The sequence below is a fragment of the Photinus pyralis genome, unplaced genomic scaffold (assembly GCF_008802855.1).
Source record: "Photinus pyralis isolate 1611_PpyrPB1 unplaced genomic scaffold, Ppyr1.3 Ppyr1.4_LG4, whole genome shotgun sequence".
Taxonomy (NCBI): Eukaryota; Metazoa; Arthropoda; class Insecta; order Coleoptera; family Lampyridae; genus Photinus; species Photinus pyralis.
The window spans coordinates 40,993,740-41,009,769 of NW_022170511.1; the positions used below are offsets into that span (position 1 = coordinate 40,993,740).

Sequence of the window (16,030 nt, forward strand, 5' to 3'; positions counted from 1 at the left end):
CCTAGAGCAGGGGTCTGCAACTTGCGCCTCGCGCGCCGCATGTGGCTCTTTTGATATAAAGTTGCGGCTCTCCGTATTTATCTAAAGAAATTAGTTCATTTCTTCAAAATTCGCCTTATTTGTTTACAAAATCAAAAGTACACTTGCAGCAAAAATTATCTAATTTGTGACACTTGTTTACTTTCTGGTACCCATTCTTTTGTTTTTTATTATAGCAGCCTACTCCGATGTATAAACACGTAATTAATTAATGAGTATAGGTACTTTTGTGAAAAATATTGAGTAACATACAAACTGCGGGGTTTAAGCACAGGGCACCCCTTATAAACATTGAAGAGAACACAAAAGGCAATCGAATAGCGAAATAAAATAGTGGTAGTTCCATTTGAAACAGAATAATTATAGCACTTTGAACAAATGGCATTCAAACAAGTAAAAATATGCAGGATGTTCTATTTAAAAAGATCACTTATTTATTGACAACGTAAAAATGGAACACCCTGTACATTCAAAAATAATTTCTGTAGATCCGCAACCACCAATATTTTTTACCAGGTATGCTATGTAGGAAAAACCGACGTACTATTGCAGAACCCTGTATATAGCCAAATACTATAATATTGAATCTAAAATTTTTGTGGCTCTTTAAAAACTGGGAAATTTTGTAAATTGTACTTCTTGGCTCTTCCGTTTCAATAGGTTGCCGACCCCTGGCCTAGAGGATTAATGGTCCGCATAGGGTCTTGTATAGTAATGTAGTGCACTCAGGTTTGAGGGAGGACTTTCGATTTATTGATAACTCTGCTTATTTCGATGTTGGGTGGGTCAATTATTCTTCACAGGGCGAAAATCTTGCCTTGACATTTTATTGGGATAATTTTGATGTTCCAGTTGCACCACTTTATTTATTGGTCCGTTGATTAGTTTAAGACTGGGTTTAAGGGGAAGCTGCCTTAGTTGGGGTATGCTTAGAAGGATACTAAGATGGGTAGGTGGTCCGAGTTTAGTTCAGGTATTACTCTTTGGCTTAGTTGTTTTGGGATTTTTTTTGTAATACAATATCCAGGATGTCTGGTTGGTGATCGGCACGATACGATGCATACTGTTCGGGAGTCATGATCTGGAAGGTGTATTTAGTAGAATGCTGCTCTAGCTTAACGGACCTAAAGATTAATAAAATTGATTCTCTCTTCTTCCCTGGCAAAAAAACTTTCGGCGGCTGCAAAACAATTCAAATATTCCCACGGGGACGGTTGCAAACAGCAAATTACATACTGGCGGATCTACGAATTAACCCACTAATTTTTACCTTATATTTCCAACTCCTGCACAGAAATAAATATTTTCCGAGCGACAATCTTCGAAACGAAGCGCCCAACTTAAAACGCTTCTAGATGACGAGTGAACAGAGCTGGTTGAAATTAAAAATTTTAAATCTATCAGTTTTTTAAGTATAATGCGTTTCCAAGAGTTGTATATGATTTATGTTTTATATTTTGGAATAATTTTACGTTCTTGGGCCATTTATGTTTTTACATTTTCATGGATTTGTTATTTTCACGTTCAAAGATCTGCAGGTGCCAAATATCGTCTGGATCGTAACTCTGGCCAAGGGTGTGCGATTTTAAGGTAGGAATTTCCAAAAAAAAATTACAAAATGTCGGGGAAAAATGATGTATCAGAAGCGACAAACTTAACGTGCAGGTTATCTGCCAAAAAACGATATTTTTCCTATATTAGGAAAAATGACTTTTTTGACAGATAACCTGAACGTTAAGATTAAAGTTAGTGATACATCACAGGGCTGATTGTTGGTAGTGGTCGTCTCTTGTCCCCAATTTTTTGACATGCCTCGTATAAATATTTTTCATTGTAGCGTGTATTAATCTAAATAAAAACTGTATAATAGTCAATTGTAGCTTTCCACGTACGCTACTAATTTCCTCGGATCAATTTATTGAAGCAACTCACGTGTGGATGGTGCTCAAATACTGACCTTTAATTTTACGTTCTGCATTCGCACTTTCTAAAACCAATCTCAAGATAAATCCCTAAAGGTGCCACTTTCGTAACAATTTGCAGGATCGCGAATTAGTGCAGTGGTTGTCCGCACTGTTCATTTTGTAACTCGCCTACGTGCAGCAAATTGATAAAAGCTTTTCCGAATTTATAATTTGTACAGAAAATACTGTTGACGTTTCAAAAGGACAGCTTTCAGCGAAACGTTTTCACATAATTAAGCGATATTTCCTGAGCTCTCAAGGGAAAAAACAGGCCTTTATTACACATGGAGATACAGTGTTATGTAAAGCAAACTTGACTGGAACAAAATTAGAATCGGTTTCACATTATACACCTACTATAGTAGAACCCTAACGCATTATCTTCAACTATCGCTTCCCTGTAGAACATACGGTTAAGATGTGCTAATAAGTGCTAGCAGAGATCATAAATTTCATGGCTTGTATTCCCTTTTATGTTACAAGAACTTACCGAAACCGAATGCTCGATACCGAAACGATTATTACTGACGTTTCGGTTGTATAAAAATGGGAATGCGACACAATTGGTGACCGAAATGTATAGGTGGAGTGCCTCTTCACGGGCGTTATTTATGAAAACGGGCCACCTCTATATTTTGCAATTTATGCACGGTTTGGACACACATTGCGGTAACGTAACGGTGACATTAATCCGTAATCGATGTCATTGCCGTTGTACGTCGATGAATATAATTTCGTTTCGATAAACGCGAAAACAGCTGCGTTTGATGTGAATGGTAATGTAATTCCGCGAACAGGGAGTAGGTAAACGCTTTTATTATATTAATGATTAAAACTCAAATAATTAACAATGTACGCATCTCCATACCTATGGACATGATGTAGAATACAAACAGCTCATTATGGCGTTGGATATTTGCGGAAAGCCAATGCAATTTAAGCACGTATGTATATTACTCCCAGTGGTTGCGTTTCCACTACATCGCCCAGTTATCGCCACATTATCCTTAATGCTAAATGCTTTAGATACCTGACTGACTACCTCTAACTACCGCATAACTATCCTTTGCCGGCATTAAACCTCTCCGCTTACATTATTCCGGATTTACAAACAAAGAGGTAGAGAGAGACTTAACTCAAACCCCAAAAAAAAACGCAAAACGAGCCCACTTACTTAAAGATAATGAAATTTTCTTAGTTATCATATTTCATAAAACTCAAATTCTTTATTAAACGCCTCGAATTTTATAGAGAATTTCATTAAGTTTAATGGGTATCGTGTTAATGAAAACGAGCTCAGCTCGCGCGTTCCTCATTCTTTATAAAACATGCGGCGGCGCCTTAATCTTTAAATAATCATAGTTTTAACGATCCATCACGGTCCTTTTCGTTTTTGCAAGTGTCGAGAAAAAACGCGATACATACCTTATTGGCGAGCCTTTACTTATAAAAGCACCGAAACGTCGCGTCGATTAATTACATTTTCAATACGAGAAGCCAGGACATGATTTAATTAAAAACAGACGTCGCGCGCGCCCGCAGATAAAATTGACATTTTTTTTTGGGGAAACAATAATATTTCCGCACATAAATATATAAAGCGGTTTCATTTTAAGCATCACATGAATTTGGTATTCAGGGTGTGTTTTTTTCCATCGTTACAACTCGAGTCGTAAATAGAAGAAAGAAACTCGAATCTTCCCATCTGGCATCTGGAATTCATATCTATATAAAAAGAGGTTTTGTTTTAATTTATTTGCTTTATATTATTTCAATTTAGAGAAAAAATATGAACATTTTCGTTGGGCGCGTTATTGCTAAATTATTCAAGACTATGCGGCGCCAACGCTTAAAATTTCGGCCCAAAGTAATATCAACGGGGAATGTAATATAACGTTACTGTAACTATTGTCTTCTGATTGCGCGCATAAAAACTAATTAAAATTTACGAGGGGCCTTAGGACGTTTTGTTTGTCACAGTCGCGTATAAGTTACCGCGGATTTCGTGGGGAAAGGTCTACGGTTTACTTACCATTCATTTGAATTATCAAATTAAAGTTACGAAAAGCGGTATTGTACTTGAAATCAGGTTCGTTGAAACGAAATGATTTGGTTCCATAATGGAAATTCACATTTCATATTTTATTTCAATCAGTTGAAGGTAACACATGCTGAAAGTTGCCATACTCAGGTCCACAGGGGTGGAGTTAGTTATCATCGATTTGTGGTATGATTCTTGATTTTTCTTCAAGGGTTTTACTCGCTTGAAGAGCATGCGTAACGTTATTTTTGCCAATTGATATTACCAACTTATAATTCCGCTTAAGTAACCTTCGATCTTTCTTTGAAGGCGTTAAGGTGTACTCCGAAACCACTTCCTGAAATTCCCACCACGGGAACAGGGAAAAATTGAATTAACACAGGATTAGTTTTAATATTCCTTACAAAATGGTGTTAATGTAAATGTCCTTAGAGACCGACTTAAAAACATTATCCGAGTCTCGGAAACCTAGTTATCTTTCCGCAAATGTTTCTCAAGATATTTCAAAATCCAAGCCCGGATACATATGGGAAATTGAGCTTTTTTGAGTAACTGTATTTCCCTGCAAGCATTAAATCTAATGAAAATCGATGATTCTCATTTTTATACCTGTTTTCATGTATATCCGAAAAGGAAACTGAATTCATGTTTAAGCCAAGCATGCAAAGAGAACAATTTGCTAAATGCAACAATTGTATAACGTATTCAGCGAAACGAGAATAGAGAAAAACAACAATAGTCTAGCGGGATGGCATCTTTGAAGGATATTGTGGCGAGATTCCTAATTTAACTACCAGCATACAATGAAAGCATACGTTATTCGCACAGAGGCATAAAATTTGCTCCCATAATGAACTAGAAATGTAAAGCAGTACATGCGAATACAATAATTTGAAAACTACATGAATATCTGAGAATAGAACGCACAACAAATTTCGGATATTTTATTTATTTAAAATGTAAAAATTTCCTATTACGTGTGCAATACAGCTACCTCGAATCTGTAGAGATCATTTGCAGTGAAAAAATCTTCTTTATTCAATGACTAGTGTGATTTCCCAAAATAATACAGGAGCTTTTTATCCGGCTTCCATACTTTGTGACTTTTCAACCTTGATTCGTAATTGATACACTAACAAACGATTGGGCCAAAAATAAGATGCACCAGAGGCACAGTAAAATGCCTACAAAGGGCTTATACAGTTTCTCTCCTCGTTAGCAAAACAGCTTTGTTCGGATTAATTAAATCCACTTTTGAGGACAAATTCCAATTTCAATCTCTATAAATGACAGCGGTTTACTGACTAATAACGGACAAAGTCAAGCGCCAGGTAAATGAAGAAAATTCGCATAAAGCCTATCGTATTTTAATGTATACGTAAAAAAACAAAATGATTAATCTTCAGCGTATCTGCTTGGCAATGAAAAATACTCATTATATTTGTTTTTGTTATAAACCCGCACAAAGGATAATGTATACCGCTCCGAATATTTGCAAAACCGAATGAGAAATTTATTAAATTTCGTGGAAACGGATTCATTCATTCAGTTATCAAAACAGTTTCTTGGCCGAGCCCTTTTTTTACATTTATTCCAGGACAATTTACCGTTCACAGACTGAGAAGTTTTTTTTTTATTGCAATTGCGGAGGATTAGTATTTCACCACAAAGCCAAATGAAAGCACGAAGCACTTCAGTCCACTTTCAGAATAGCACATTGCTATGAAAAATGAGTGTTTTCGTTCGCACTTTTCCTCGTCGTACAAATCGACAGAAATCCTTATCTATTTGCCTTTCTTTTATACATTTTCGCGCTTATATTTGTCGGTAATAAATTTATATATCTGAAATGATTTTAATCTTTTTTTTTACGAAAGCGCCAAGTTGTAAAAAAAATGTCGCACTTTCCATTATTTACGGTTTTATTATTGCTTTAATACTACTTTTATAGGGCTTTTAGTACTTGGAGAATAGGCCATTTTTTAACTTTTACAGTATTTGTTTTATTATCGCGTATTTATGGCATTCCTTTCACTTAGATTCACTTTTAATATTCGGACTCGCCCTTTTGTGCCGTCTACTGCACGTTTTAGGATTTCTCCCTTAAATATTGCAATTTTTTCCTTTCAATATCTGGTTCAGATTTATTCGAAGAAATAGCGTCTCTTGTTGAAAATGGCAATAGATTTTAGTATGACTGTACGTTTTGAATAACCAAGAAAATAAGTCTTTTCATTTCCATAATTAGGGGTTCCAAGTATGTAAAAAATGTGAAATACGCTGCGTTATATGCGTGCGTTGGATAAACAAAAGCAAAAACTTTTCAATTTACCTGTTTCCGAGATTCTTTAGAGACTGTATACAAAATCCTTGCTGCTTGATTAATTACAGTAAGATAATCTAATTCGTAATTGGTATTTGCCCTTTATATAGGTACTCAAAATTCGCAATATTGCAGAAATAAGCACTTCATTAATTCCACAAATCAAATAATTCGCCAAATTTTAGCTAAATTAGATTGCATTATTTGGTTTTTCGACGTAATTTTTTTAAATTAAGGCTGAACCTAAAAGAAGTTTAAAAGAACTATATACTTAATCGAAGTTCAGAAAAATCGTAGTTCGGGTAATAAAACCACCTGTACAACCAATTTGCTTTACGTGGTTGGCATTTATTTTATTTCTTATTGATAGTTTCCTGTGTGTTTTTTGACTTGGTTTTAACCTTTCATCATCTGTAAAAAAATCAGCTTCATTCATCCAACCGTAACCTAGTTAGGTATATCCGTGGAAAGTTCGTGAACAACCAACTTAAGAATCGTTTTTTACGGAGCTATCAAATGTGCGATTTTTTAAAATTTTACTATCGACGTTGTGGTTTATGATGATCGATAATTTATGATCGAATCCAGTTGATTAAAAAAAAAATGAAAATGATGGGCTTAGCGGTTTGGAAAAGGCCCAACTCTTCAACGATTGCTTTACATTTTGACTGCAACCTGTTTAAAAGAGTTTAGACAGTCTTTTAGATCTTTTCTGGAACTGTTTAGGTTTTTTTTCATCAAAATCCACCCAGCCATTTAGAAGTTCAGTCAAAAACGCACGTACAGAAGAATTTTATATATAGAGAACATGGGTTTGATTATTTATTTATTAATTATTGAGCGGGTGAACTTTTCAAAAGAAATACACAAGTAAAAAAATATTATAAGTGAAATCGTGGTGAAGAGTAGTGAATAAGCAAGTTTATATTCGAACAACTAAATTATAATTAATGTGATATTCAGAATCTTATGTGCGTTCATAGAATCACATTAGCATTGAAAATTCGGGAAAGGACATAGGACTGGCGAGAGGGGGCTCTAGAAAAAAACCCAGAAAACCTTGGAAACTTCTACGAGAATCGTTCTTCTGGTGTATTCCTCATAAGTGTTCAAGAACTCTTTGGATTTCCATTTTTCCATTGATTTTTTGCTATACATATAGTCTTCCAGAGCCTTCTAGCGCTTTGTAGCCCATTCGATTAGAAATGCCTTCAAGGCCCCAGCAATCACGTAAAGAAATGGGCCCAGACACTTTTGTAAGACGCTAGAAATCTCTATCAAAGGTACGATTTCTCTAGAAAGCTTTTGAGAATTCGGTGTACCTCCTAGAGCTTTCTAAGAGTTTTCAAGAAGGTGATATGAGTACGCCTTGCCCTTTTTCGAGCAAGATAGACGCGATGAAGAGCATTGAAGCGCACCAAAAGTGTTCAGGAAGTTTTCTATTCTTTGGAATATTCTACAAAGCATTTAATACATCTCTAAAGATCGGTATATTTCTAGAGATCCGTAAATTCCCAAACATATCTGTAGATTCCTAAAGGTATCTGTGCATTTTCCGATTTGTATATTCCTGGATGCGTTACTAAATTCCCAGGTATGTCCAGTCCCATATAGAACTGTATATTCTTAAATAGAATAGAGATGTGTAAATTTCTAACTTGTTTCTATTTAATTTCCTAAATAAAAAAGAACAATTCAAGCAACCGATAAACCAATGTCACAGAATATAATGTGTATTGGAGCTTAGCCTTTTAATATTTCCATAAAATGTACTCAAACGTTGTGCTATCGAACGATGCGTAACCTGTAAACGTATTCCTTAATGGAATTTGGACGTAAAAGCATTCACTTCCGCCATTATTTCTGATTCATTCCTAAGCAGTTTGTGTTGAACCTCTTACGTTTGCTTTCTAATTCTCGCGCTCACTTTTAAAAGTTTCCTAATCTTATTACAGGTGAGGATCGTCTTAGGGGATTGCCGACACTTCCGGCGCATACTTGTGAAATAGGGCGGAGGCAAAGGGTGCAAAAAATCGGTACATCATTTTGAATGAAAATTAGCAAGTGTGCTGGCTCTTTTAAATTCAGTTCTCGTTTGAGCCCCGTGGTTTTAATCAAGCACTAACGTTACGGCTTCATTTATATTTTTGGCACGCAATTAGCGCGAGGACAGCGGCATCAAGTAAAATAATGGATGCCGTTTTGGTTTATGTGGATCTGCCGCTTTTGTTGTACCTTCGAGTGCTGTACGAACTTAAACTCTTTTCGGTTTGGTTTAAAGGTGAGTGAGTAGTGAATACCTAAGTTTGTCTCCTACGAGAATAATATATCATGGTCCTACGAGACAAAGGCTTATACTACATTATATTACTTAAATCTACGACAGTGCGTTTCAGAATCTCGGAGAGTTATAAAACTCAATTAGGGTATCCCCTAACACGGTGGGGTTGATGAGCTCGGACATTTTAGTCGCCATGGTTACTAACATAATTTCAAAATTTGATATCGTTTCAATTATCGTTAAGTCTGTGATTTTATATCTATATATACAGTTTCCGAATTCTTTGCTCTTTGTCTTCCTCGGGGGAAGTAAAAGAGAAAAGGTTTACGATGAAATTTTCATTAAGACCCGTATAGAAATCTATATAATATTATATATAGAAAATCATAAATCATTAGTTCGGTAAAACGTTTCACAAAGAACTGATAACAACTCAACCGTACAAAATGAAAATTCAGCAGGAAGAGTGAGATAAGTTAGATGAAGTTTGTGCCGAGGAAAACCAAAAACGAGAAATGTTAGAGATTCATCATCTTATCGAATGGCGTATACTATGGATTACAAAGACGAACTAATTTTCTCCTCATACTTTAAATTAGTCATCTCATTTATGTATTATAAATCTAATCTGACATCAGAAGCACAAACTTATCCTAAGGTATCGGCAGTCATGACCCAATTTTATACCGCACAGCATTCACAACGCTTAATGAACGTTAAATTTCTTGCTCCAGCGCAGCAAGTATTTCGTAGTTTAACGGAAAATTGACGTATATTGAAGCGCGTATAAGGCCTTATGACTACAATATATAAAAATGTGGGGAACTTGGAAACCATAGCAGATACGAAGATGGTCAAATTAGGGAAAAGTTGCACAATTAAAGGGTAATCATGCGGTAAAGAAAAACCGAAATTTGCCGATTTCGTTTTTATTTATTTCCAACAGATACAAAAGAATAGAAAACCCCCCGCCATTGCCACTTTTTGAGCTCTACAAGACACCGTTGAGAGATTTTCAATACAACGTTTCGGGCAAATCATCATCAACTTTATTTGTTTATATGACCTGTAAAAAAAGTACACATTGTATTGAATAGCATTTGTTCATACGAATACAACGATATACGGCATACAAAAAAAAACAAAAGTTGGAAAGCATTGGTTTCAACAGGATGGTGCGCCCGCCCACAACGAATCGTGCCAGAATACCTACCGGAGAAATTTTCCATTTCCCAGGAAATTTGTTCGCGAATACAGTCGGATGCAATCTTTATGTCAGATTTACCTTCTCGTGTCCAAGATTTATCTTAGGTGTTGATAAAAATTATTGCAGTAAGTTATTTGGAATTTTCGGAATTTGATCGAAGCCATTGAGTCTTCCAAAACCTTAATTTTAGTCAATATTACGGGTTTTCTTTGTGGTAGATGCCGGAAATGTACGAGGAGAAATTATGCAAATTTTAAATTTCAATTTTGATTTGTTTGCGCTAGCTGGGCAGGTGTTTTGCGGGTGGTGCAATTGACTGCATACCATTGCATGAATAGAACTTTATAGCGTTTAAAGTGATGATACAAGTTTAAAAACAATCTGAATAGGTATTTTAAAAATTTCTATCTAAACATCCATAAAATGGTCTCGCTACACCTCATTACGTTCCCTATGAAAGCCAATTTAATTTGGGAATTATTTTTAATAAAATTGAGCATACGCGAAAAACTTTTACAGTGTTCTTTAAGGGATGATACGTATAAATTTATAATCAATCCGAATATTTCATAAATTCCTATGTACGCATCTCTAAAATGGTCTCACTAATCTCTATTACGATTCCCCAAAGAAGGAAAGTACGTTTGAAAATTATTTTTAATGGACGATACGTGTAGTATTAATCCGAATATTCGAGCGATTTTCACCTAAGCTTTCCTAAAATTGTCTCGCTTATCTCCTCACAGTTTTCTAAGGAAGACAAGTGTATTATTTTTAATGGATGATACGCGCACAATGCGAATATCACGAAATCCATCATTTAACATTACATGACGAAAGCTTCGAATAAATGTATGCGCGCAATATTTATTCCGACCTTAAATTAATTAGATATGTAAATTATTATTCGTGCCCATCCTGCCCTTCCAATTTATCAACGCGATAAGATTGTTCGTTAACGCTAATTTAGATTGTTGCCCGTAATAGCATTAATTAACTAAAACTAAAATGGAAAGATTTAGGGAATTCCACTTTTAAAATAGCCGTAATTAATGAATCGACTTTTCAATCGATGCATTATAAAGTGACCGAGATTTCCTTTCCATATTAATAATTGATCGTATAAAAAAGTTCGTGATGAGACGATATTATACAGAGAACTTTCCAGTTACACAAAATAAGCAAGTCGCGAAAAGTTTTTAATAAGATGAAGAGAGGGGGTGGGACAAAATAAATTGTCGGGAACGAAGTTCAGTTCATGGAGTTAAAAAGCTGCCGTCAACTTCTTTTAATAAATAAGCTAAAGGGGGTTATAGAGAAACTGAATGTATCCATTTTTATTCGGTGTTCATTTTCCATAATCCGGTGGTTTTCAATCCTCGCGAGTTTTTGAATCGCACCTGGGGCGCATTGCGCACATCTGCTACCAAAGATATATTTTGTTTAAGGGGTAAAATCGACAATGTGTGAAATTTAAAGGAAGTACTAACCTTGAGTTGCACTCCAGAGTTGGATGTCCTCGTAACGAGTGTATGAGGACTCCGAAGCCTCAGAGCAAAGATCGACGATGTGCGGGGAGAAGACCATGGATCGGCTGACATCAACCGTATAGTCCATCGTGTAATTTTCACGTCCCCTGTCTTCCTCGGGTGTCCGAACTGTGCCCGGATTTTTCTGGCGTAACTTAGACATCGCGTCCGACGATATAAACGCATCTTTTTTTATATAGAAAATAAAGCACATCACTTGGTACTGACTTTGTCCGCGTTCTTCTTCGCCCAGAACTAGGGCTTTCAGTATTTCTACTTCCTGTAACAAAAAAACGTGTAAAATTGCTTGCCAGCAACTTTATACCGAATAAAGTAAAAGGTAAACACACTTCGCACGTGAAAGTTTATGCAAAGTTTTCCTCGTTATTTTCCTATACGGCATATAATGAGCTATTTTAATTTTGACGTAGCGAATTTCACGTTCTCAGTTTGTTTAAACTGCAAACTAAAAGTTTGTCTAAGAAGAATCATATTTATCTTCACTTCTTATGTAAATCTATCGGTATCATAGCCGGGTACAACCGCTTTAATTTACTAAATAACTTCTGCCAACTGCAATGTTAAAGAAATTCTTGTGCAATTTTCACGTAAATGAATGCACTCATTAATCTCTCATATAGAAGTATGTTAAGTGCATAAAAGAAAACGAACCACCCCGCAATTAACGAATCCTAAAACTCAAAGTTTTCTTGTCTTTATGTATACGCCCGCACTAGGTTATACTGGTAACTCAATTTAAGTTGGTTAAGTTGGGGGAAGTCCTAGTCCAGTAGGCATTAAGGTTGACGACGATGTTAAAACATTACACATTAAAAACAGAAAAGACAAAAAAAGGCAAAATTACGACATTCAGTCCATGCGGCCACAGGTGTTAAAGGTACAAATTTTAATAATACACTAGAAAGTGATGAGTATACCAACTAAAGTGACGGTGAAATAAAATTGTGTTAAATATAATTGTAATTTTTGCTTTTCCGAAAATGTTCGTTTTTTTTCTGTAGAATAGTAAAATGTGATATGATAGTTCAACCCTTCCAAAAAAGTCCTGAAAGAAAATGTAATTTACGTATATGAGCTTATAGTTCAACATGATATTGCTTCACTAAGTTGCATACGGAATACTAATTCAAAACTGACTAATTGAGCGGCAATTTTTTATAATTTAAATATCCGGAGCGACAATTTTCCTTGGAGAAAATATTCTTGGGAGTGTTAATATTGCTGACACGAATATTGCGAAAATTACCCATTATTGTAGCTAAGAGAGATTTATTTACTAAATAAATGCCTGTTTGTTATGGTAACAAGTTACCTATTTTAAGACACAGGAGTATAAATGATTATTAATGATATTACTGATAAATTTTAAAGCAATGAAAGAAGGGGGTTTCCTTGAAGGAATAGAGAAAATAGAGAGACCAATATTAGAGAGACAAATTTCTGTAGGGGGAGATGATTCATGGATTCGGGTTGAACCTTTCCCAAACAATTTCCTTGAGGAAAATTGTTTATAGTTTCAATTTTGGAAAGCTTACTTAGCTTTGGAAGCGAATATTGCACGGACAAATTCGAGGTGAGCTTTCCTATTAAAAATCCCTGGTAATTGGTGACGCTGTCACACCGTAGCTAAATTGTTGATACATTTCAAGGTATTTAAATGCAAAAACGGAGCACGAAGCAGTTATTCCAAAGACAGATTTTCTTGAAACAAATTGCCTATAATTATTTCTGGAGTGTGAATTCTCCTTAGGGCCTGTATTCTTGGGAAGAGTTTCTAGGCAAGGAAAATATTCTTTGGGAGTACTTTACGTGGTTATATTTTAGGGAGAAGATGCTCTAGCGAAGACATTTTGAGGGATGAATTCTCATGCAATTGTTTAAAACCAAAAAATTAGTGATTAACAAATTATCAATGAGTGTTTTGATGATTGCCTATGAAAACTTTTTTTTCCGCTGCGTGAATTTTCCTTGGGGCGGGTATTCTATCTAAGGAAAGTATTCTGGGGGAGTATTTTACGCGTGTGAATTTTCAAGAAAGGGTACCTATACTTTAGGGGAATACAAATTGGATCTTGATAAATGTAAGATCTTGGTTTGATTGGAGGTTATTTCCAGCAATACATTTGTTAGTTTAAACTTTTTTGGGTTTTTATTAATTTTTAAAGTTTGAAACTTTAAAGCACAATTTCTCGATAACAAAAAAATAATCGTCCCATGCAAAAAAATGTTAGGGTTACAAGCCCTAGCACAGGGTTTAATTAATTAGTTTTACATAAAAATTGCCCCCCCCCCTCGATATAACAATTGATTAGTTTTTGGATTTTGTCAAAATATTTATTTTGCACTTTTAAGGGGGTGCAAATGTTCGTTGCCACGTTTAGAGTTAACAATTTTCAATTCACCATAGTTTATTAATCAATTGATGTTTATTTAATTTATTAAAATTAAATTTCATATACAAGCTTGAAGCTACAATTTTATACTTGCAAACGGGTGTAGTTTTCTCCCCTAAAAATAGTAATCAGATGCAAGTTCATATTTGAGTAGAGTATTTCACTATCAATCATATGTTCAAATTCAGGTGAGTCGAGTAGAGACGCAGTGTATGCTCGGGATTTTTCCTAGAATTACTTAAGATTTTCGGAGGAATACCAGACTAAAGAAACTACCTTTGAAGAACCACTGTGAATCCTTAGTTAGTGGGACTCTTTATCTCATCATATTTCTTTAATTTAATTTAAGAAAATGCAATACTGAATTAGCGTAGGAAAAGACTTTGATTTCTATTCTACGTTCAATGATTCAAAAACATTAAGATCCCAAACCATACAGCAAGAAACGAGGTTTGTATCCGACGGGAAAAAAATGAGCACATAATTATGAGGTACAAAAAATTACAATTTCAAAATACCGAATATAAATGCGAAATCAGAGTTAGATTCCAAAAACAAAATTATTCAATTCTTTTTCATACTTGTTTTTGCGATTTTATTGAAATCGCTTGATGTTGTGCCATGCCATAATGATGTATATAGTGAATTCTTCATTCTCGTCTATAATAAATTACCGTTGCGACAATTTTCTTACATCTCAGTTCCTTCGTACACAAATTCGGTTTTTAAATTATTTCCTGACTATACCATGCAAATTTAGTTTTTTGTGACATTTCAGTACAGAAAATGTTATCGTGTTTAAATTGTGTCTGAATATAGGATGGCTAGGGGTTGGGTTGAAAACCACATCAAACGCCTCCTTTACTCTTTTAGTCCACGTGATTTTACAATGTTTCCTTATGCAAATTATGCATTATACAAGGGAGGAAATAGAAACTCAGAGGGGAAAATTTAACACCGCTTTATTTTAAAAATTTAATGACAAATCATATTTGATGACATACGACATTTTGATTGGTACACCGCATGCTACCGAAGAGTTGAGGGATTGCGAAAAGAAATGCCAAGAGTGGAACGGTATCAACAATCTTAATACAGGGCTCCTTTCTGGATTTAACTGCGCTTATTCCTAGCTATCAAATTTCAATATTAAGAAATATCACGAGTGTACTCGATTTTCAAGATCATCAACTATTTTATTTGCGCTGTTCAACTTACAAGAAAATACCTACCTTTCGCGACTGAATTTATAATTATCTTTCCTCCTCTCTCAATATTCGCCATTTTGGGCTGTGCATTGATAGACAGTAGGAACAGTCTGCGATGCGTGCCGTTCCCATAACGAATCCAATAGAAGTACTGGAGAAATTTCGATTTTTTAAACGAGCCCAATTAATCTAAGAGCATATCGTCAGCCTAATTTGACACGGTTTATAATTAGACAAAGGACGTCAACCGTATTGCTTCAAGAACAAAATTCTTCACGGGGGAATGTTTTAATTTACGTATCACGCAAATGAATTTATTGGCAGTGTCGGTGCTCTTAATACCAATTTAGGTCAGTATCTCCTCTCCCTCTAAGGGTAGTTTATCTTCGGAACACACGCCACGCGGCCATAAAACGGCGTCTGTTTGTTTTTCATACCTTAACCTAATTGATTACCTTATTATTAATAACGCAAATTTCGATTTGAGGAGCGTTATCCACGAGAGGACTTTTAATTGTACGTTAGTTAATGGCTTTGGGGGTGGTATGTGCTGGGTGCTTTTGCCTACACGATCCGAATCAGATGTTATATCACGTTATCAGGCGAGGCATTTCTAATCAAAAGGAAACATCCGAATTCTTAATTAAATGCTTCGCATGAAAAGCCATTACTAATCACGTCATCTTTTTCAGTTACGTCGTAATGCTCTCCTTCTTTCTCGGGAAATAATATTAGCGGTCGATGAAATCTTATAGGTGCATGTATAGGTAGTTTAATTAAAATCTACTGAACAATCAATAGGGGGAAACCTTATTAATATGCATTCACCACAAAGTGGGCGTTAATTAAACGACGTAATTATAATGCGAAACCGGGCTAATTAAACTGCACATAATATCAAAGAAATAGACTCGACTGTATACAATTCAAGGACCCTTTATCCTCACGCTTTGTGTAAAAGAGGGATAAAAGGGATCTGAGAATGTTTTCTTTTCAATTAAGCTTTTGATGAGTGTATTTTGTT

At 35.3% G+C, this 16,030-nt stretch overlaps 1 protein-coding gene across 1 annotated transcript in view; it reads right to left on the minus strand.

Moving 5' to 3' along the window:
• Positions 1–12,495, minus strand: part of LOC116169138 (out at first protein) — a 36,523-nt gene extending 24,028 nt beyond the window's left edge. Inside the window, exons 1-2 of the mRNA XM_031485165.1 lie at positions 12,472–12,495; positions 11,346–11,664 (exon numbers count right to left, since the gene is read on the minus strand). Coding sequence (XP_031341025.1) covers positions 11,346–11,664; positions 12,472–12,495 — 343 coding nt within the window. The remainder of the gene's footprint in view (positions 1–11,345; positions 11,665–12,471) is intronic.
• Between the last annotated feature and the right edge of the window lie 3,535 nt (positions 12,496–16,030).